This window comes from Macaca fascicularis, chromosome 5 (genome assembly GCF_037993035.2).
Source record: "Macaca fascicularis isolate 582-1 chromosome 5, T2T-MFA8v1.1".
NCBI classification, from domain to species: domain Eukaryota; kingdom Metazoa; phylum Chordata; class Mammalia; order Primates; family Cercopithecidae; genus Macaca; species Macaca fascicularis.
The window spans coordinates 3,316,142-3,339,828 of record NC_088379.1 but is presented as its reverse complement, the minus strand read 5'-3'; the positions used below and the strand labels follow the sequence as shown (position 1 = coordinate 3,339,828).

The window sequence follows — 23,687 nt, the reverse complement described above, 5'->3', positions numbered from 1 at the left end:
TAATGTTCCCTGCCGAGAAGTTGAGCTGAAAAACTTAATTAAAAATAAACAGTATGTATCTTATGTATCATGTGTTCATAAATGTTATTCACTGCATAATTTATGAATAATGTTCAAAAATGTTATTCACTGCAATAATGAAATCTTTCTTTCTGAGTCCAGTCACAATAACCTAGACTCAGAAAGAAAGAAATATTTCATTACTACTCCATGTCATTTGAAAGAAAATGCCCCAAAATTAATGGTCAAATGGGTTCTCTTACTGTAATCTATTACTTGCTTAAAATTTATTATGCATCTTATTTTGCTTCATACTTGGATCACAAATTTCCTTTATAAATCTTGCTGGCTCTCCTATGGATGGTTACTAATTGCCTTTTTCTCCCTCCTTGTTAATAATATATGCATATGCCTTCCCTCTGCCCACTTTCTTAGGCATACTATTTATTCAAGAAGAATGTTTTCTAACAAACTACATGCCGAACAACAATCATCCTAGAATTGCTTTTATTGCATGCCTAGGTGAGAGACTTTGTTTCTTGGATTTCAGGGCTTCCTCTATTTTTCAATTTCTTTCTTTTTCAAAAAGCACACATAGAAAGAAACTGAGCTCCTGCATATCTAAAATTATCAATATTTTGCCCACACTTGCTTAATAGTTTGGCCAGGCCTAGGATTATATTAAATTCTAATTAAATATAGTTAGCCAAACTACATTTGCTGAATTGAACATCTCACAGTAATTTAATTAAGAACAGTTATTAGTCAAAAGAAGATGGAGTAAGATATGTTATACAGATAATCATATCTAGAGTTTGCTAGTTCAAAAATGTGCCATATCATTTATTTACTTTGGAGAAAGGTATTAAGAAAATCAGCAATTAAGTCTCACATCCATACCCTTTTTTCCCCTTCACCCTCTATCTCTGTCCTTCCAGGATTACTGCAATCCCAATTTAACACAGTTTCAACCTCCTTCTGACCTCCATAACCAACACTCTTGCTAATCTATGAGAAAGCCTGGAGGCCTTTTCAGGACCCACCGTTGCTCTGTCTACGCACCCACACTCATGTGCTGTGAGCATTCTCTCACTCTTTCACTCCCGGGACTTGGCAAAGACCACGTTTTCTGTCTATAAAGCTCCTGTCTTCTCCCAGCTCTCTGTGCCGGGTCAGATTCCACGTGCCCATAAGTGACGGCTCACGACTGAACCTCTCCAGGCCCTACCATGTGCACCTTAACCTTGCTAAACTGTTTCGTAATTATTTGCTTCTCCCAACAGACCAATGGTCTCTAAACTTTTATGATCAAGCAGCCTTTTCAAAAGCATCTGTTAAAAAAAATTGAGCATATAGTCTCAACACTTTTTAAAAGAGTATACTCTTACCTTAAAATATTATATACGAAATACTGAACTCAGATATAAAATATACACTAAATCTGACCAGGTTTTTCCTCCAATTATTGATGTACAGGAAATACAGAGAACAGAAAAAGGTGTTAATTTACACAATGGAGATGTAAGCAGTATATCAGACCACAGGAAAACTTAGAAGACAAATAATCTGGTTTCTCAATAAATGAACTCTAAAGGGAAAAAAAAATTCGGATGGAGGAGAACCAGTTGATCAAAGAGATTTACAATCCTTATCAACCAATTTTATTTATATGCTGATTCCAAAAGAGTAGAGAGAAAAATTGACAATGAGTTAGTGGGTATTTGATGTAGGAAATGTTTAATATTTTCAGGTCTAACAATGGCACTGTTTTGTGACATTTTTTTGGAGTTTCGTTTTGTTTTCTTGAGACAGAATCTTGCTCCATCAACCAGGCTGGAGTGCAGTGGTACAATCATGGCTTACTGCAGCCTCGACCTTCCAGGCTCATGTGATCCTCCCATCTCAGCCTCCCAAGTAGCTGGGACTACAGGCATGCATCACCACACTTGGCTGATTTTGTTTTTTTTTTTTTAAAGACATGGGGTTTCACCATGTTTCCCAGGCTGGTCTCAAACTCCTAGGCTCAAGTGATCTGCCCGCCTTGGCCTCCCAAAGTTCTGGGACTACAGGCATGAGCCACTGCGCCTGACCATCATTAAGTTTTAAAAATAAAAAAGAGTCCTCATCTATAGAGATACTGAAATACCTATAGATGAAGTAAGAGGATGATTGTGGTTTGCTTCCAAATAATAAAAAAAAAAAAGGGAGAAGTAGGATTATAAATGAAATGTAACTGGTCATGACTTGATACTTTTGCATGTATGCAATTCTCAATATAAAGCTAGCTTAAAAAAAAAAAAACAGGTAAGGTAAAGATGAAATAAACTATATTTTAAATGTATTATTGCCATGGCTACACCCTTTTTACTCCACAAAATATTCAGCAGTGTTTTTTGTGAAGGAAATATAATTAAATGTCATATCCCATGAGACTCTGCTTTTATTCTGTAAAATAACCAAAGGGCAGCTGGGTGGAATAGAACTCTCAGCCCCATTCATTTCTTAGAGTTCACTCTTGCTCAGCTGTTTATCAATAAGCAGCACTTACATGGCCTTCACATGTGCCAGGAAGCATTCTAAGCACTTCACAAACACTACCTAACTCAGTGCTTAAATTATTAGCATTATCTTCAATTCATGATTCTATGCAAGAATCATTTTAAGTCACTTACAATTTTATATCCTACAAAATTTAGCTAAATGGCACATGTTAAGCACAATAAAAACCCTGACCTAATATTTTAAGTAAAGTTCAAAAAATTCAATTGCTTAAAATGAGGCTGCACTGTTACACAGTTAGTGAAAATAACCTGAGTAAGCACGCTACAAAGAACTGAAGTCAACTGCCAATCACAGTACATTAGAATTACTGCAGGGTTTCTCTGCATTGGAAAGAGAAGTTCCAACATTTTGTTCTGACACCCCGAAGGACCACGTCCCCACCTCCCTGAGGGGGCATACCACCCTGCCTCGACCAGTGCACCAGGCCACAGGCTCCACGGGGCAGAGGCTGCAGCGGAAATACTCACCACAGGACCCCCAGCACCTACCCCAGACCCGAGCACACAGTGGGTGCTCAATCAGTATTTACTGGGTGTATGAACACATATCGTGACCTCTGGTTTTAGAAACAGAGTGGCACCTGAAGAGGCATCACCTGCATCTGACTCACGGTGACAATGGCATACAGAAGGAAGGCAGCTAGAGGTCAGCACCTAGGGTCGGAACCGAGCAGCACAGCTCCAGAGTCCACACCTCTAACCCTCGGTTCTGCCGCTTCTCTTCCAAAGTTATCAGTTCTTCGAATGTCAGTTGTTCACATGCCAGGCCTAGAGTAAACCCTGTGCTCCTACCTGGACAAGCTGCTCTGCAGAAGGACAGACCTCCATTTCTTTCCGTGTCACTCCGAAGCTGCCTTTCAGGCTTGTATCCTTGACCTGCTGCTGCAGCAAGGGCACCAAATACCTCAGGGTGAGCAGCACGCCAAGAATCAGCAGGGTGGAGTGCTCCTCCTCGACAGGAACCAGTAAGCCTGTGGGGGCAGCAGCAAGATATCTTAACATCCAACTCACTGTTTGGAGATTCCCCGCTTAATTTGTTAAAAAAGAAGAGATCCCAAGAGATCAATATGGCACAAACATGACCGTGAACGAGTACACCATGAGGCCCACTGGGAGTGGCTACACACCCATATCCCTGGCTTGGCAGGGTCCATATCACGCGTCCAGTGCTCACTTCAGCACTTGCCAGTGTTCATTTCCACAGTTACCCAAACAACAGGAGAAACTGTCAACTGACCTACAGAGAACCCACAGGGACCCAAGGCACAGTCTCAAGCCTCACAGACTCACCGTAGTCAGGGCCGGCACAGACGGAGGACCAGGCCCTGGGTGGCAGGCAGGGCTCACACCAGCCCACACCCACTGACCAGCTAGGTGTCCCTGGGCATGGCTGCATCTGCAGGGTCACAGAGACCCATGCGTGCTCACAGCAGTCCCAATGCAGTTCACATTCAGTCAACCAGTGCCAAATAGCCTGGTCTAGAAGCTGAGGGATCATCTGATTTTAATTATTTCAAAGGTCTATCATGAATACATGCTGGAGACCCTTCCACCTGTATGCCTCCACCTTACCTAAGAGCACATTTAGTAGCCAGCTATAGAAATACTGTGTCCTTCTTGAGTGCTGGCAGATGCTCACTGCTGATCCAGCAGCTGTCCGCCGAATAGTGGGGGAGCTTGACTTCAGGTTCGCTATGAAGGCCTTTAACAAAACCTATAGAAGCAAAAGTCCAAGCAGATAAAAGATGAAGCTCCTATGAAGCTTACCATGCATTCCGTAAAACTTAACTTGAATTAGAAGTTTCCAATTCTTGCAAAGTATAAACAGTTTGAGGCTTTTCCTATAGCTGAACAGAAGTACCCCGAATTTGGGAGACTCAAGAACAGTTCACAGACACGTGTACTCTATTTGCTTCTTTATAATCTTCACTCGGGGACTGCTCAGCATCCATGTCCTCTCTGCAGGGGTGGAGGCCTCAATTCTAGATACTGTCTGCCCACAGTGTTTGGGGACAGTTAAAAAAAAAAAATCAACAAATGACAAAGTTAAGGAGAAAAGAGTACCAGCCAACTACAGTAATGCCCCACCCTAAGAGATGGCTTGTAAAAGTCCTGCTAATGTCACAAAGTTCTCAGGACTGGAATATCTTCAACCGGAAACGTCTGCAATTTAACTGGACATGACAGCACACTACCCACAACTGTTCTCCTGAGAAATTAGGGAATACTTTCTCACTGGGCCTCTAGAACAATCCAAAGGAGAAACTGCTATAATTCTAATGATGACCACTTAAATCTTGATAAAAATATCCTAAAATTGAAAAGGGGTGACTCATCTAGTCGCATTATCTTGGTGACTATGTTACTTAAGAACATCAATTTCCCATTATTCAAAACTATGCTCTGAGCCATGACTTGATTCCAATCATTGTTCAGCACGCACTGAGCAATCACTATGAGTCGGGGACTCTGTCGGAGCTATGCCTGGGCAAACAAGCAGTAAACCAGTAACGGACATCTGATTTATAAACAAGTTTCTCTTCCACAGCGTGGTTAGCATCATCTGTTTCTCAGAGGCTTATCGACTCCCAGGGAATTTACACGAGACCTCTGGACACTGTTAGGCACATGATGAGACACCAGCCACAGGACTGCCCCCCACCCCAGCCACAAGACTTCTCCCCACCCCAGCCACAGCTCCCCCACCACCCACCAAGCCACAGGACTTCTCCCCACCCCAGCCACAGCTCCCCCCCACCCACTGAGCCACAGGACTTCTCCCCACCCCAGCCACAGCTCCCCCCTACCCACTGAGCCACAGGACTTCTCCCCACCCCAGCCACAGCTCCCCCACCACCCACCGAGCCACAGGACTTCTCCCCACCCCAGCCACAGCTCCCCCACCACCCACCGAGCCACAGGACTTCTCCCCACCCCAGCCACAGCTCCCCCACCACCCACCGAGCCACAGGACTTCTCCCCACCCCAGCCACAGCTCCCCCACCACCCACCGAGCCACAGGACTTCTCCCCACCCCAGCCACAGCTCCCCCACCACCCACCGAGCCACAGGACTTCTCCCCACCCCAGCCACAGCTCCCCCACCACCCACCAAGCCACAGGACTTCTCCCCACCCCAGCCACAAGACTTCTCCCCACCCCAGCCACAGCTCCCCCCAAACCCACCGAGCCACAGGACTTCTCCCCACCCCAGCCACACCTCCCCCACCCACCCACCAAGCCACAGGACTCCCCCCGTGGTTTACTGCCTCCAATTTCTCCCTGAAAAACCACCTGGAGAATAAAGTAGAATTATCTCTGACAAACTTTTTTAGCTGCAAGAAAAGATATTCACATCTTAAAAAACTACTTTGGCCAAGTGCAGCGGCTCACGCCTGTAATCCCAGCACTTTGGGAGGCTTAAGCGGGTAGATCACTTGAGGTCAGGAGTTTGAGACCAACTTGGCCAACATGGTGAAACCCCGTTTCTACTAAAAATACAAACATTAGCCAGGCATGGTGGTACACACCTGCAGTCCCAGCTACTCGAGAAGCTGAGGCACAAGAATCGCTTGAACCTGGGAGGCAGAGGCTGCAGTGAGCCAAGATTGTGCCATTGCACTCCAGCCTAGGTGACAGAGCAAGACTATGTCTCAAAAAAAAAAAATCATTCTATTGGTCCAAATATACAAGCACAATGAGAGCTACTCATTATTATGATGAGTCAGCACACGGTGAGCTTAAATAGTTTGGAATAATAAAGAACAAAATTTAGTCTGAGAGCTCCAAGGGGCCTCCTCAGGTCTAATCTCTACAATCCCAAGAATCCCTTCTCCAAGGCACCTAACAGGAGGCCCCGAGGCCATGCTACAACTCTTCAAAGAGGGAGGAGGTACACTGTATTTTAGACTAGATAGCTCCAGTTTTCAACACATGCACAACATACCTTTCAGAGTACTTCAAAAAGGAAGAGATGCATTAATCATTAAACTTCAGAGTCAAGGGTACTTTAAGGAACGGAAATTAAAATCATAATGTGATTCCAGAAAATACCCATCAGGAAGGCTAAAAGTAAAAGCATCAGCAATTCCAAGTGCTAGCGAGGACCAGAGCTCCCGGAGTCCCCATACGCAGCAACCAAAGGGTGAGCTGGTACAAGCACTCAGGAAAGCTATTTGGCAGTTTCTGCTGCAGCTGACATGCATACACCCTATCACCCAACAACTCCACCTCTAGCTGCGCATGATGGAAACCTGCACATGTGCTCCAAAAAAAACACCTGAGAGTGGTCACAGTAGCATTGCTCGCAATAGCCAAGAACTAGAAACAACCCAGTGATAACACAATGAATAAACTGTGGTATATACCTACAATGGAATGCTATGAAGCTCCTAAAACTACAGGAACTACTAATACACACGATAATATAGAAGACTCTTAAGAAATTACTGTCGAGCAAAAGAAACCAGACAAAAAGAATACATACTATATGGTCTATGTACACAGAATTTAAAAACAGACTCTGGCATTAGAAGCCAGGACAGTCATGACCTTGGGGAGGAAGGAAGAAGCAGTGATGGGAGGATGGGGGTGAGGCTTCTGAGTGCTGGTAATACTCTGTCTTGACCTGGGTGGTGGTTACGAGGGTAAGATCACTTTGTGGTTATTCACCAAGGGATACACTAATGATTTCTGTCCTGTCTGGTATGTACATTTCCTGTCAGGAAAAGGAAAAACAAGGGAGTATCGGTGTTTGGCAGGTAATTCTGAGAATGAGAATACACCAGAGGGTGGGAGACTTCTAATCCAACATGCTGGATTGAACATGTGAAGCTCTGCTACCCAGAAACCCCACGAAAATCATGTAAAGAAGTTGTATAAAGCATAAATGTACACGGACAGAAAGAACAGAACAGGGACACTAGCAGACTACGGGTGTCAACAAAACTTCGGAAGCTAAAAAGTAACAAGGGCTACATAACTGACTGATTTGTTAGCCCATGGGAAGAAGTTCAAATGCAAGCTTTGCTGGGGATGGGGGAGAAGGTATGAGGGATACCAGTGAAAAGCAAGCTTATTCAAGCCACAGAACTCCAAGAAGCACTCGGGCTTTGGAGGCACCACATACATCTGAAAGTGGAGGGACGGAGAGGGTGAAACAGTGGCTTGTCTCATGGCTCCTTGGGCAAATTCCCACCCACTCGCCTGAGGTCTCCCCTCCAATCCAAGGCAGCCCAGGAAGCAGCCCCTTCCCCACCTCCAGCAAAGACTGAGAGGGATAATCTCAAGAGGTGTTTACATAACTGAGGACAGATGTGAGATGCATACAGAAAACAAAAAGAGGGCGCCCTGACCAGCAACAGTGTCAGTCCCCTTCCATCCCCTTCCAGTCCCCGGTTGCAGGATAAACACAGCCAAGCTTATAGTCTCCAAGCAGGAAAATGAGGAATTTCCTTCCAGGGATACTGGCTGACTCAAGAGGAAAAGACTTACAGATACTAGTATTTAAAGATTTAATGATGGGCTCACGCCTGTAATCCCAGAACTGTGGGAGGCTGAGGCAGGTGGATCACCTGAGGTCAGGTGTTTGAGACCAGCCTGGCCAACATGGCGAAACCCCGTCTCTACTAAAAATACAAAAATTAGCCGGGCGTGGTGGTGCACACCTGTAATCCCAGCTACTTAGGAGGCTGAGGCAGGAGAATTGCTTGAACCTGGGAGGCAGAGGCTTAAGTGAGCCAAAATCGCATCACTGCACTCCAGCCTGGGTAACAGAGCAGCACTCCATCTCAAAAAAAAAAAAAAAAAAAGAAAGAAAGTAAAGAAAATAGCTGGACATGGTGGTGCATACCTGTAGTCCCAACTACTTGGGAGGCTAAGGCAGAACGGCTGCTTGAGCCCAGGAGTTGGAGGCTGCAGTGAGCTATGATTGCACCACTGCACCTCAACCTGGGCAACAAAGCAAGACCCCATCAAGAGACAAAGAAAAGAAAGAAGTTAAAAACATAACACTGAATAGAAGAGTTTGAGATGGATATCTAAAAAGTACCAGAAAAAGAAAAAGGTAAGATGTGAGTCAACCCAGGAGGACCAACATCCAACTAACTAATTTCAGAAGGAGAGAACACAGAAAATAAAAGGCAAGAATTTATCAGAGAAATGTAAGAAAATTTTCCCAGAACTGAAGTATATAAGTTTCCAAACTAAAAGGCCTACTGGCTGGGCGCGGTGGCTCACGCCTGTAATCCCAGCACTTTGGGAGGCCGAGGCGGGCGGATTACGAGGTCAGGAGATCGAGACCATCCTGGCTAACACGGTGAAACCCCGTCTCCACTAAAAATACAAAAAAAAAACTAGCCGGGCGTGGTGGTGTGCGCCTGTAGTCCCAGCTACTTGGAGGCTGAGGCAGGAGAATGGCGTGAACCTGGGAGGCAGAGCTTGTAGTGAGCCGAGATCATGCCACTGCACTCCAGCCTGGGCGACAAAGTGAGACTCCGCCTCAAAAAACAAATAAAAATAAAAAATAAAAGGCCTACTAAGTACCTAGCACTTCACCTCCCCAAAAATGGAAAGCTTCCAGAGAAAAGCACATTCATGGGTTAAGGAATTGGGTTATGTTGGAGACTTTAAGACAACGGGGAAAGACTTCACATTTCTGAGGGAAAATGATTTCTACCCCAGAACACTATACTCAGCCAAGTGTACGTGAGAAAAAATGGCATTTTTATGAATGCAAAACTCCAAACAATTTACCTCCCATTCATCTTCTCTCACAAAGCTACTAGAGGATAGAAAGATAAACATATGGCATGTAGGAACTGGGCATCCAACAGGAGAACTGCAAAGGAAATTCCAGGCTGATGGCAAAGAGAAGTCCTAGGATACAAGTGTACAACAGACCTGAAGAGCAATCCGCCCAGACTGGGGCAGCGAGCTGGGTAACTCAAGATGGATGATTGCACTGGGGAAAAACTGATTTGGTAAATTACCTGTCATGAAAAATTGTACTAAACACATTTTACAAAGAAGTTGGAAGGTGTGAGAAGAAAAAAAGGTCAAAGAATAATAAGCAAGTGATATAAAGGTAACGATTCACTCTAGGAAAACAGATGTGAGGATTAACTCCAGGAAAACAAAAAGTTGTACAAAGACATATAATCAAGGCACAAGCCAGCAAAGAGCAAGGCAGAGCGACAGCCTCTGAAAGGAACCGGGGTCTAAGGAAAGGTGAACCTAGAAGTCAGGATCTGGAAGAAGATTGAACACGATGTGGTGAGGAAAGCCAGCACCAGTCTGCCCAAGAAGCTGGCACTGCTGAAGGCCCCAGTCAAGAAGTGGGTGGCTGTCTCCTCCTCCTCCAAGATGCATTCCTAAGGATGCTGGCCCCAGCACAAGCCAACACTGTAGCCCCCACCTCCATGACTAGACCTTGCAGGTGACCCCCCCATCCCCAGCACTGGGTCACCTAGAACTTCGCTAGGGGCTTGGCCTACGAGCAGGTGATCAGCAGATCCCAGGGTGCTGAGAACCCAGCTATGGCCAGGAAGGTACAGTCACCAACTTCATCTGTCTTCCTTCCCCTCCCCATGTCCTCTCTCCACAGTTTCAACCCACAGCAAAAAACACAGCTCTCTCATCAAATAAGAAATACAAAGAAATATAATACACAACCAACCATGACTATTTACTTAGGTATAATAATGTACATACTGAATTCTGATAGAATTATAGTGTGAAAGTAAAAAATGTCTAAAATTGAAAAAAAAAAAAAAAAAAAAAGCAGTAGAAGCATGTTACTGAGAAATGTGGAAGTTGCCGGGTGCAGTGGCTCATGCCTGTAATCCCAGCACTTTGGGAGGCTGAAGTGGGTGGATAACCTGAGGTCAGGAGTTTGAGACCAGCCTGACCAATCTGGAGAAACCCCGTCTCTATTAAAAATACAAAATTAGCCGAGCATGGTGGTGCGTGCCTGTAATCCCAGCTACTCAGAAGATTGAGGCAGGAGAATCGCTTGAACCCGGGAGGCGGAGGTTGTGGTGAGCCAAGATCATGTCATTGTACTCCAGCCCGGGCAACAAGAGCAAAACTCCATCGAAAGGAAAGGAAGAAAGGAAGAAAGGAAGAAAGGAAGAAAGGAAGGAAGGAAGGAAGGAAGGAAGGAAGGAAGGAAGGAAGGAAGGAAGGAAGGAAGGAAGGAGGGAGGGAGGGAGGGAGGGAGGGAGGGAGGGAGGGAGGGAAGGGAGGGAGGGAAGGGAGGGAAAGAAAGGAAAGAAAGGAAAGAAAGGAAGAAAGAAAAGAAAAGGAAAGGAAAGGAAAGGAAAGGAAAGGAAAGGAAAGGAAAGGAAAGGAAAGGAAAGGAAAGGAAAGGAAAGGAAAGGAAAGGAAAGAAAGAAAGAAAGAAAGAAAGAAAGAAAGAAAGAAAGAAAGAAAGAAAGAAAGAAAGAAAGAAAAGAAAGAAAGAGAGAAAGAAATGTGGAAGTAAATATTGGAAGAAACACTAAGAGTTATGTTTGCCTCTGAGACACAAGGATTAAGAGAAAAAGTAGGAAGAGAACTATCTTTGTTTATAATCCTGTTGGTACTATTGAATTTCACCGATAATACCTTTTTTTGTTTTGTTTTGTTTTGAAGAAATGGCATCCTCTTTTGCCACCCATCCCAGAGTGTGGTGGCACAATCACAGCTCAGTATAGCCTCGAACTCCAACTCCTGGGCTCAAGCAATCCTCCTGCCTCAGTCTCCTGAGTAGCTAGGACCACAGGCACGTGCCATCATGCCCAGCTAACTTTTTTCATTTTTTAGCGATAGGGTCTCACCATGTTACCCAGGCTGGCCTCAAACTCCTGGCCTCCAGCAATCCTCCTACCTCAGCTTCCCATGTAGCTACAATTATAGGCACAAGCCACTGTACCAGGCTCTTGATAATAAATCTGAATAATCATAAATGAGCAGAGAGGTAGCAGAATAGATTTTTTTAAATACCTAAGGTTCAGGAAGGAAGTAATTAATGGACTCTATGTTCAACAAAGTGTTAGCGTCATCATACTCAAATGGTGATCGAAATCATGAAAATGATGAGAACTGAGAGTACAAAAACACCATCTATCATCTGAGCTCTGACAGCCAGAGATACCACAGAGGGAACTGCCTTCATCAGAGCCCAGTGTACTGACGGGCAGACTGGCGCTGCGGAGCTCTCACAGCCTCTGACCACAAAGGAGACCTACTCCCACTCCAAAGAGATGGTAATAAAAATAGCAGCAAGCAGCAGCTACCATTTACTGAGCATGATGAATTACCACACTAAATTCTTTAGATTCATGATCTCCCTTCATCATTCCAAAACCCCATGACTAGTTTGAATATCTCCTTAGTATTAACAAGAAAACTTCAAAGCTCAGAGAAAAAAACATGAGAGAGGCTAACACTTTATTCCAAGTCATTCAGCTAATAAGAGCAGTAGCAGCTAACATCTAAGCCCTTCCTGTGGGCGACTATGCTACACGCTAACACATATTCATTTATTTCACTCTCAGAATTGCCCGATATGGGTCCCATTAAGGCTTATTTTTCAGAATACGAAGGAAATAGCTTAGAGCTGTTGGATAGTTTGCCTAGAGGAAAAGAACCAGTAAAGCGGACAGAATTCTAATCCAAGTCCATCTGATTCCACTCTACCCACTGTGTATCATCACCTTCCAAGAGGGCCACTTGGGCTCAAACCCAGGACTGACCCACCAAAAAGGAAGAGGCTAGGAATCCTGTAATCTGTAGAGCATGTGACAGGGTCACTATTTCTGGACATTATAAACAAACACTAAAGTGGGTTTGAAGGTGGTTTGTTGGAATGCACAACAGGGAGCCAACAGGCCCTGATAGCTGCAGGATGTTCAGACCCACAAGGCCTCGTCAGTGAGCTTTCTCCTACCTGCAGTCCTGGCACAGCCATCTTTCCACAGCTAGGTTAAACAGTCACTCTAATACACTGAAAACCAATCTGCTCTGGAAATATGCCTTTTGAATGTGCATCTATAAACCATCTCCCAATTCAACTCTCCACCCCACACTAAGAAATCAGAAGTGGAAAGAAGTCTTTAGGTGCCTCAAAAATAACACAAATGACGGTAGTCTAAATTACGACATACAACATACTCTAAGAAGCGCTCCCACATGACTCCCTGCTCAGAAGCCGTAACCCTCCACAGACTCACTCACAGCGTCACTCACATGTTTGTGATCTGAGGCAATAATCGTACCTTAATTTCATTGTCATTTGCAAAATTGCCGAAAGAAGCCATAATTTTGGGAACAGCTGCAGCCAAGGTCTCCTGGACTGATTCCTCGGGTCTCTTGCTTGTTCGACTTAGGCACGGCAGAAGGTTCACCAGGTAAGGCCTGTGTATGCAAAAGAACGCAAGTCATTCCTCCAGCTCTCCTTCAGGAGAAATAGAAGCAATTCATTCCCTGTTAGGGAAAAGCCAGTTTCATATGCCAAATGGTCCCTAATGGGGATGGGCAAAGCTCAGCTGAAAGAACGAGAGAATGAAATGTGGATGAAGCTCAAGTGTCGGGAGACATCCTTCATTTCTCTTATGATCACAGAGGATCTAAAAGGCTGGGTTTAAAAATTATTTGCAGTAAATCGTAATACTTCTTAAAATACTCTTTTTTTTTTACTTTTTATTTATTTATTTTTTATTTTTATTTTTTTTTTGAGACGGAGTCTCGCTCTGTCACCCAGGCTGGAGTGCGGTGGCGTGATCTCGGCTCACTGCAAGCTCCGCCTCCCGGGTTCACACCATTCTCCTGCTTCAGCCTCCCATGTAGCTGGGACTACAGGCGCCCACCACCACACTCGCCTAATTTTTTTTTGTATTTTTAGTAGAGACGGGGTTTCACCATGTTAGCCAGGATGGTCTCTATCTCCTGACCTTGTGATCCGCCCGTCTGGGCCTCCCAAAGTGCTAGGATTACAGGCGTGAGCCACCACGCCCTGCCAAAATACTCATTTTTAATTAGAAAATAATAGTGTAAGAAAATACCATTTTAAAAACAAAAATGTTTTAATGGAAATAAAGCTTTCCTGAAAAAGGAGAATTATAAATGGTATTGTGAGGGGAGAAGAAAAGCAGAATGTGTAGGACACAGAGCAGTGAGTCACAGATCACAGGAATTCACCCAACAAACACTGACAGGGCAGGCCAGGTGTGAGGTGCCAGGAGTGGTGCAGCCCTGCCCTCTAGTGGCAGAGCCTGGCAACAAGCAGGGCCTCAGAGGGCAGTGACCACACCACCAGGCTCCTGGCACAGGGAAAGACAGGGAGGCTAGGGAAACCTCCCTAAGGAAATGACTGTTTTGCTGAGAACTGAGGGGAATAAACAAAACAAACAAACCATCAGGAGGAAGAAAAACCTGACTCATCTGAAGAACTGATCAGGCTAATGAGTCAATGCAGAGTGTCTGAGGTGACGGAGCCAGTTACCAGTCTGGAATCAATCTAAACGGCACTGGGAAACGGGCACAAGAGTTTAAATAAGGGAATGACAAGACCCAATTATGTTCTTTAAGGTCACTTTGGCTGCTATGTGGAGAACCTGGATGTGTTACTTCAGAAATATAACACATTTTTTGAAATGACAGTAAAAGAAAAAAGACTACACAAAAAGAAATTTCCTTAGTGATTATACCTCTGCACCCATATAAGCTTTTTTTTGTTTCTTTGTTTTTTGTTTTTTTGAGACAGGTCTCACTCTGTTGCCCAGGCTGGAGTGCAGTGATGTGATCTTGGCTCAACACGACCTCCACCTCCCAGGCTCAAGTGATCCTCCCACCTCAGCCTCTCCAGTAGCTGTGATTACAGGCACGCACCACCATGCCCAGCTAATTTTTGTATTTTTTGTAGAGGCGGGGTTTCACCAGATTGCCTAGTCTGGATCAAGCCATTCACCTGCCTTGGCCTCCTGAAGTGCTGGGGTTACAGGTATCAGCCACTACACCCGACCCATGTGAGATTCTTATTGAAACTCAGTTCATACTAATAATGAGGGTTTAGACCACGTTCCCAGTGACTCAGGATGGAGCTGAGGGTCTACAGGACATCAGCATCAGCGTATACTGCAGGTTAAGGAGGAGGGAGCTGATGAAAAGTGGTCCTGCTTTTGTTTCTCAATCCGTTAAGACACAACTGTTTTGACTAGACAAAACTATTCATAGTGAAACAACCATATTTTTAACTCATGTAATAGACAAATGGATATTTTGCTGTAACTCCTATAGTCAGCAATAATGAAACTGGTACCTCAACCTTCAACAATTTGGCAAGAATCATTTAAGCAAGTACTATGTGCAGACACTGTTACTGCTGTTTAGGCTGCAACAGAGCATAAGACAGTAAGACCCCTGCTGTCCTGGGGCACACATCCCATAAGTCTCTTGGGGGAGGGTGGGATAGAAAATGAACAAGCACACAGACTGTACGTGACACTTTCTGACACGGATTAGTGCTATGACGGAAACATAAACAGGGCAAGGTCGACTGCAATTTGGAAGGGGCAGAGCAGATTTCTGAAATGACATCTGAGCTGAGACATAAAGGATCAGTAGCAGCTGGCCCCCAACAAAAATCAACATCCAGAATGTACAACTTACCTGCATTTCTGAGGCCGAACCAGGTGAGCCAGCTCGGCAAACCTCCACAGGGCAGCACGCAAACTCCGAGGGGCACCATTCTGAGGGGGTGCAATGAGTGTCACATTAAGAGTCACACACACTAGTCACCAAGAGGGTTGCATAGAAACGAAGCATTTTCTTTCATTGTTACTTTCTATTTTTAGAGAAAAGGCCATTTAAATGCATAAAACATCTGGTAACTACTTTAAGATCTAGCGGGCTTCAATTATAAAGACATAAAGTAAGTTACCATTTTTAATTCCCATCTCATCTAATAAAGAGTAACCTTTTGAAGAAAAGTAAAGCAATAGTCTAGCAAACAGCATTTCCTCCTAGCTGTTAATTATTGAATAAAGATGAAATTCCACACATGCTGCTCAATAGAGTGAAGTTTGTTCAGTGATGGAAATAAGGGCCCAAAACCTGGTATTCAATAGCACAGAGGAGGGATTATAGACAATAAGATATAGTCAATAATTTTTTTTTTGAGACAGGGTCTTACTTGCTCGCCCAGGCTGAAGGGCAGTGGTACAATCTCAGCTCACTGTAGATTCAACCTTCCAGGCTCCATTTATCCTCCCACCTCCACCTCGCAAGTAACTGGGACTATAGTTGTGCACCACCGCACCCAGCTCATTTCTGTACAGACAGCGTTTTGCCATGGTGCCTATGCTGGTCTCAAACTCCTGGTCTCAAGCAATCCACCTGCCTCAGCTTCCTGAAGTGCTGGGGCTACAGGTACGAGCCACCACACCCGGACTGATTTTATTTCATTTTTATTTTTATTTTTTGAGACGAAGTCTCACTTTGTTGCCCAGGCTGGAGTGCAGTGGCGTGATCACGGCTCAATGCAACCTCCACCGCCCAGGTTCAAGTGATTCTCCCACCTCAGCCTCCCAAGTAGCTGGGATTACAGGTGCCCGCCACCACAACCGGCTAATTTTTGTATTTTTAGTAGAGACAGGGTTTCTCCATGTTGGCCAGGCTGGTCTCGAACTCCTGATCTCAGGTGATCGCCAGCCTCAGCCTCCCAAAATGCTGAGATTACAGGCATGAGCCACCGGGCCCTGACTATTTTAGTTATTTTAAAATGTACAATCAGGCCCGGTGCGGTGGCTCACACCTGTAATCCCAGCACTTTGAGAGGCCGAGGCGGGCGGATCACCTGAGGTCAGGAGTTTGAGACCAGCCCAAAGTTTGCTTGAACCTGGAAGGCAGAGGCTGCAGTGAGCCAAGATCGTGCCACTGCACTCCAGCCTGGATGAAAAAGCAAGACTCTGTCTAAAAATTAAAATAAAATAAAATAAAATAAAATAAAGTAAGTAAAAGAGTGTAACTGGATTGTTTGTAACACAAAGGATAAATGCTTGAGGGGATGGATAGCCAACTTTCCATGATGTGATTATGTATCATATACCTGTATCAAAATATCTCATATACCTCATAAATATACACACTTACATGTACCTACAAAATATGTGTACCTATAAAAATATAAAATTTAAGACACTTTTAAAAAAGAAAAGCAGGGCCCACCTTTTTAATTTCTTTATAGAGCTCGAGCTGTAACCTTGGAAGATTAGAATCCATCAAAGCCTACAACAAAACACAAGAGATTTATTTATGGAAGACACATCCCATCATCAGTTCTAAAACGAGCTAAAAGGAAACTAAGATTTCAATTTTGGGGCAAAGCAAAACATAACAGCAACTAAATTAAGAACATATTCATTATGAAAGAAAGAAGCAAATATATGCAGGAAGTTACTGAATAAACTAGATACAGGTCATTCACTTAAACAGAAAAATGGAAAGAAAAACAATTTAACTTTCACTGTCATCAAATACTATATAACATGAAAATTAAAATGGGAGATGGTTCAAATATAATAAATCCTGGCTGGCGGGGTGGCTCATGCCTGTAATCCCAGCACTTTGGAAGGCTGAGGCAGGAAGATCACCTGAGGTTAGGAGTTTGAGACCAGCCTGATCAACATGGAAAAACGCCGTCTCTACTAAAAAATACAAAAATTATCGGGCGTGGTAGTGGGTGCCTGTAATCCCAGCTACTCAAGAGGCTGAGACAGGAGAATTGCTTGAACCCGGGAGGCGGAGGTTGCGGTGAGCCAAGATCACACCATTGCACTCCAGCCTGGGCAACAAGAGCAAAACTCCATCTCAAAAAAAAAAAAAAAATTATATGTATATAATTTTTATTTTTGTATATAAATCCTAAAGCCCCTGGAGTAAATCTTCAATCTTCACTAGCAGAACATTCTGTTGGATGACACAGGCTCAGATGGTGCCCTGGAATCTGCAGGGTCCCAGGCACTATGGGTGTACTTAGAAAACCACAGAACCGCACTCTGGCCCAGAACACTCTCGAGGCCGAGTCCCGCATGCTTTCTGCAGGTGTGGCCCCTCCTCACTGTCAGGTATGCCCATGGTCCCCTGCCCCCCTGACCCAGAGCCCACGGCCAGCGGGGGCCCCATGTTCCTCACAGCACATCTCTCAACCCTCCTTGCTCACTTGTGAGGCTAAACCAGAAATTATGTCCACATGGTCAACTTCAAGCCAGTAACGATGCTAACGGCACAAAGTCCACATTAGAGAAGGGTTTCTCAAGCCAGGGGACAGGACGGGGAAGACTCTGGTGCCCCACTCTCACCCATGGGAGCCTTCTCTTCCAAATGCTTGCCCACCCAAGAGGGAGGAAGCTGTGCCAAACATCAGTCGATGATCTCTTTGACCGTGACATGGGCAGTCGATATAAATGGACTGAGGTGTATCTTAGTAAAATTTGTGGGTTAACCTACTGGGTCAGCAAGCTTGAAAATCAAAACCAGATCACGTTCTGGGAAATTCTGAGGGGTAATAACATCTCAGAAATGTTTAAATCCTGATCCTGTTGTTGAAGTTTGTACTGAAAGTCCTTAAATAAGCAAAGCGAATTGGACATTTATTTAAACATTACTTCTTAAATAAAACTAGAAGCCTTATCAAACCTTGATTTAGCTTTACAAATGTTTTGTAAACAAATACCAAGTTTATTTTATAAGAGAAAACTAAAACTCGGCCCCTCCTAAAAGCAGGGAATGGGCTCTCACAATCTACGCCAGTTGCTGGGTGATGGCGGCGCGCCGCTGGCCTCTTCTCTCTTGCCCCTGCTTCCGCAGACACACAGGTGGCTGCCTCTCCTCACAGCCCTGCCACCATCCTGGCTCGAGGCCCTGCACTCCTGCTGGGCCCACTCACTCCCACCTAGACTCCCTCCCACCTCTGTCCTCCTCTATCCCACGTCCTTACCAGGTCACTCTTCCTAAATGATACACTCCCCTGACCACATCAAAAGTCTTCAAGAGCCCCTAATTCTCCACCCAACAAGGTACAACCCCTTGACCTGACCCTCAGGGTGTCCCACTCTCTGGCAGCATAAGATGGGTTCCCCCTCCTCTCAGCCTCCACAGCTTCCTGGCACCCCTCGAACCAAGAGGCGGTGATGATTAAGAAGGTCTCCAATCTACCCTTTCACCTATTGGCTACTGTCTCCAGGAAGCCTTCCCTGCCTCCCTAGACAGAAATTACTTCAGCCTCCTGACGGTGGTGATTTGTCAGTGCCGCACAGAACGGAGACTTTATGCCACATATGAAGTTCTTGCTGGACATACATGCTTCACCGCCTGAGACTAACCTACTTGAGGGAGGCGTGCTGCCAGGCTATGTCAGATACCCAGTGCATTTCTCTACATTTTCTTGGGCTACGTAGAACCTGGTTCTCACCATACACACACAGCCACACTCATGAGAAGACAAAGTCTAGGACCTGAAGGCTAAGTGACCATGCCTGGGCTCCCTACACCTGGCCTGGGGTCACACGTGCTCTCCCACGCCTGCCCCTCCTCTGCCACAGTGAGAGCAAACCTAGCCAGATCCTGATCCCACTGCCAGCCCACTGGGCCTGGCAACTGCATCATCTGAGGAAGCAGCAATCTGAGAGCAGCCAAACCCTGCTGCACCAAACTTAAGCAAAAGGGAGAAATGGCTGGAAACAAAGAAGAGGAAATGGGAAAGAAGCAAGGAGACAACCAGGAAGAGCACCTGAGACCTAAAACCACAACCCAGGGCCATGGCCTACAGCCCTCAGACACACCAAGCCACTGTGTCCAGCAATCCCTAGAAAAAGATGAAGGAGGTTTAAAAAAGAACAATACTTACACGTTAAATGACCAATATTAGAAGCGTTTCTGGTCATATTGTTTTCTCTGCCCTCTTAACGTCCCATTTGCCGTGAACCAAGGCAACCTGGGATAGTCCTCTTTTTAGACTTTCTGACTCTGAGGATCAAATATCAAGAACTGAAACATCAAGGGCCAGGCACAGTGGCTCACACCTGTGATCCCGGCACTTTGTGAAACCAAGGAGGGAGGATTACTTGAGCCCAGGTGTTCAAGACCAGCCTGGGCAACCTGGCGAGATCCCATATCTACAAATAATTTTTAAAATTAGCTGGGCATGGTGGTGCACGCCTATAGTCCCAGCTACTCAAGAAGCCAGGCCAGGATGATAGCTTGAGCCCAGTAGCTCAAGGCTGCAGTGAGCCGTGATCAGCCACTGCACTCCAGCCTGGGTGACTGAGCAAGACCCTGTCTCATCCAAAAAAGACCGCCGTGGTCCTGCCAGTGGGAATAACAGAAGCAAGCAAGGATATTCAGGCCTGTGGAAAAGCAAGCTTAACTGGGGAAGCAGGCCCTAAATACGCTATGGGATGCCATCCACAGGCAAGTGGTGCCAACGACCAGCAGGCACGGAGAACAAGGTGAAACTGATACAGGTCACCGCATGAGTGAGATGCGAGCAAAGCAGGAATTGCAAGCAGAGAGAGAAGACAGTGACCACTCTAGGGACAAGAGAGGGAGCTAGAATCCCAAGACTCCAGAGAAGCCAGCGTCCTGCCCACAGAAAGCGTGATGAGCCAAACAACAAAGTGCTGGCCACAAAGGAAAGATTCCCTGGGCAAAAGGATAGCATGGAATCCATGTGATGGAAAAAGAGAAGCAGTGCCACACCCATCAATCTTGCTGCATAAGAGTGTGAGGATGTCATGATTAATAAGAATACTTCTTACCACTTTGAGGATCCGGTAGTGGCAATTAGTGCATTTAATCCTCACACAGACACACACTCATACGCATGCCACAAAAACTTTGATCCCATTTTATAGTTAAGAAAACTGAGACTCATAGAAATGTGGGCATAGCGCCGGGCGCGGTGGCTCACGCCTGTAATCCCAGCACTTTGGGAGGCTGAGGCGGGCGGATCACAAGTTCAGGAGATCGAGACCATAGTGAAACCCTGTCTCTACTAAAAATACAAAAAATTAACCGGGCGCGGTGGCAGGTGCCTGTAGTCCCACCTGCTCGGGAGGCTGAGGCAGGAGAATGGCGTGAACCCAGGAGGCGGAGCTTGCAGTGAGCTGAGATCGCGCCACTGCACTCCAGCCTGGGCGACAGAGTGAGACTCCGTCTCAAAAAAAAAAAAAAATGTGGGCATAGCTCTGGCTTCTCTGGTACCTGTAGTGACATTTTCCCAGGAGCATCCAGTGGTCACCATTGGTTCCCTTCATTGACCTAGGCACCATGCAGGCACAAGGGTCAACACAGTTCCTTCTGACCAGGCAGGTGTGGCAAGCAATGCGGGCAGATACCAGAGCACCTCCAAACCACACACCAGAAAGGAAAAAAGTGCAGACATCCTCAGGGGCTCCAAACAGAAGAACACTCAACGATGGCTGCTTCTCTTAGCCTACAACAATGACATTTCTGAGAACACCATCCACACAGCTCTTACTTTGATAACTTTGTTGAGGCATTCATCAGCCACCATTCTGACATCCGACTCTGCGTCATCACTGCACAGCAGAAAAAGTTCCATAGCGATGCCCAGAAGTTTCTGAAATTCTGGAGAATTTCTAAGCAAAAAAGAAGAGAAACTGTCAAGAGGAGCCTAAGGTGACATGACAATGAAATGTAATGAGGTATCCGGTGTCCTGCACGGAATTCTGGAACAGAAAAAGGACATTACATAGAAATTAAGAAAATCTTAATAAAGTCTGCACTTTAGTTAACAGCATATCGATACTGATTCATTAAACATGAAAATGTCTCACACTAAATTAAGATAATAACTGGGGTAACCGGATGTAGGGTATATGAAAACTCTCTACCCTAATTTTTTTCGATAAACCTAAAACTATTCCAAAATAAAGTTTATTTTTTAAAAAAGAAGAGATTGTACTTGTAAGGCAATTCTCATTTTTTCTTTTTAAATTTTCGTTTGAAAACTTCAGATACTTCAATCCCAGAAAACCCGCTGCTCTCTGTCAAAAGTTTACTTTTACTCTTAACCTATGATATTCTTGGAACCTTGAAAATCAGTTCAGCAGTATATCTCTCTTGCCCCTTTTTAATTTTGCTTTCAGTCTGGGCCAAAGTATTTCACCCTAAGATGCCAGGTGATCATGGTCACATTGTGTTTTTGTTGTGCTAGATGAACTATCAAAGAGTCACAAAACCTGGAGTTTGTTTACTATTCGTAAACGATTTGTAAATGTTTAATTGAGAGAAGCTGTTCAGGCCATCATGCTCCAACTGTCTAAACAAAGCCAAGAGAGCTAAACTGATGAGCCACGTCCATGAAACTGACTTCACAGCATTCGGAAGCATCCAAACCAGCAACACAAGGATGTTCTTGAAGTAAGCCCAAGAATAGCAAATCCCAGTAATACGGGGGATGTGCTATTTTTGAAGCATCAAAATGAGATTGCTCTTTCATGATCTCAATCTAACTTACTCTGAAACCAAATCTCTTTTTCTCTTTATCTCTAGGTAAAAATTGCAAACAATGGTTGGAAGATAGCCATGAGCCTAAGAGGCACCAAAGGTCCACATCAGTAACGATCAACAAACTTACAAAAGCACAAAACAAAACGTGCCACTTAGCAGTATTTCAGACTTATCTATGTGGAATACAGCCCTGAATAACGAAGGGAGGAAAGGTCTTTGAAATGCTAGATCATTCCAACACTGCACTCCAAAGCAGTACTGTCAACAGAAACAGAATGTAAGTCATACTTTTTTATTTCCCAGGTGACACATCAAAAGTAAAAAGAAAACAGGCAAGATTTTCATAATATTTCATTTAACCCAATACACCCAAAGTATTATTTCAACATGTAATTAATGTGAAGAAATGATTAAGATACATAACAACATTTTTTACAGCACATCTCAATTCAGACACTAAATTTTCATCAGAAAACCTTTACCTGTGATTAGCCTTCATAAAATTCAGTTGAAAAAGTTCATATACCATTTCCAACCACACTTAAAAGTTTTCCAGTAACTAAATATTGATTTTTACATTTAAATTTAATAAAATAGATATAGGGCTAATCAGTTTATCTATTTCTTCTTGAGAGAGCTTTAATAGTTTGTGTGTCTTTCAAGGAACTTATCCATTTAATCTATAAGTTATCAAATTTATTGGCATAAAGTTGTTCATAATATTCCCATATAGTCCTTTTTATTATTATTATTTTTTGAGACGGAGTCTCACTCTGTCACCCAGGCTGGAGCACAATGGCGCCATCTCAGCTCACTGCAACCTCTGCCTCTCAGGTTCAAGCAATTCTCCTGCCTCAGCCTCCCGAGTAGCTGGGACTACAGGCGCATGGCACCATGACCAGCTAATTTTTGTATTTTTAGTAGAGACGGAGTTTCACCATGTTGGGCAGGCTGGTCTCAAACTCCTGACCTCAGGTGATCTGTCCACCTCGGCCTTCCAAAGTGCTGGGATTACAGGCGTGAGCCACCGCACCTGCCTCATATAGCCCTTTTAATATCTATATAATCTATACTACTGTCATCTCCCTCATTCCTGATATTGATAATATGTGACTTCACTTTTTTTCCTATTAGTCTCACCAATTTATTGATGTTCTTGATGAACTAGCTTTTGGTTTTATTGATTTTCTATGTATTTTTGTTTTCTATTTTACTGACTTCTGCTCTTATCTCTATGATGTCCATTCTTCTAGTAACTGTTTTTGTTTTTGAGACAGGGTCTCATTCTGTTTTCCAGGGTGGAGCGCAGTGGCACAATCACAGTTCACTGCAGCCTCAACCTCCCAGGCTCAAGCAATCCTCCCACCTTAGACTCCTGGTTAGCTGGGACTATAGGCACATGCCACCACACCTGGCTAATTTTCTGTGTTTTTTGTAGATATGGAGTCTCCCTATGCTGCCCAGGCTGGTCTTGAACTGCCAGTCTCAAACAATCCGCCTGCCTTGGCCTCCCAAAGTGGCAGAATTGCAGGCATGAGCCACTGTACCTGGCCTTTCTGGTAACTCTGGATTCCATTTGCTTGTCATTTTCAAGTTTCCCAAGGTAGAAGCTGAG

General features: G+C 44.6%; 1 protein-coding gene across 4 annotated transcripts in view; it reads right to left on the bottom strand.

The window, feature by feature from the left end:
• Window positions 1–23,687, bottom strand: part of HTT (huntingtin) — a 167,821-nt gene that overhangs the window by 121,753 nt on the left and 22,381 nt on the right. For all 4 annotated transcript variants that reach the window (XR_012434581.1, XR_012434582.1, XM_045392045.2 and 1 more), the window contains exons 3-8: window positions 21,078–21,198; window positions 16,766–16,825; window positions 15,209–15,288; window positions 12,817–12,955; window positions 4,134–4,275; window positions 3,354–3,532 (exon numbers count right to left, since the gene is read on the bottom strand). Coding sequence is in view for 2 of the 4 variants with exons in the window: in XM_045392045.2 (XP_045247980.2) it covers window positions 3,354–3,532; window positions 4,134–4,275; window positions 12,817–12,955; window positions 15,209–15,288; window positions 16,766–16,825; window positions 21,078–21,198 (721 nt within the window). In the remaining 2 variants the exon portion in view is untranslated. The remainder of the gene's footprint in view (window positions 1–3,353; window positions 3,533–4,133; window positions 4,276–12,816; window positions 12,956–15,208; window positions 15,289–16,765; window positions 16,826–21,077; window positions 21,199–23,687) is intronic.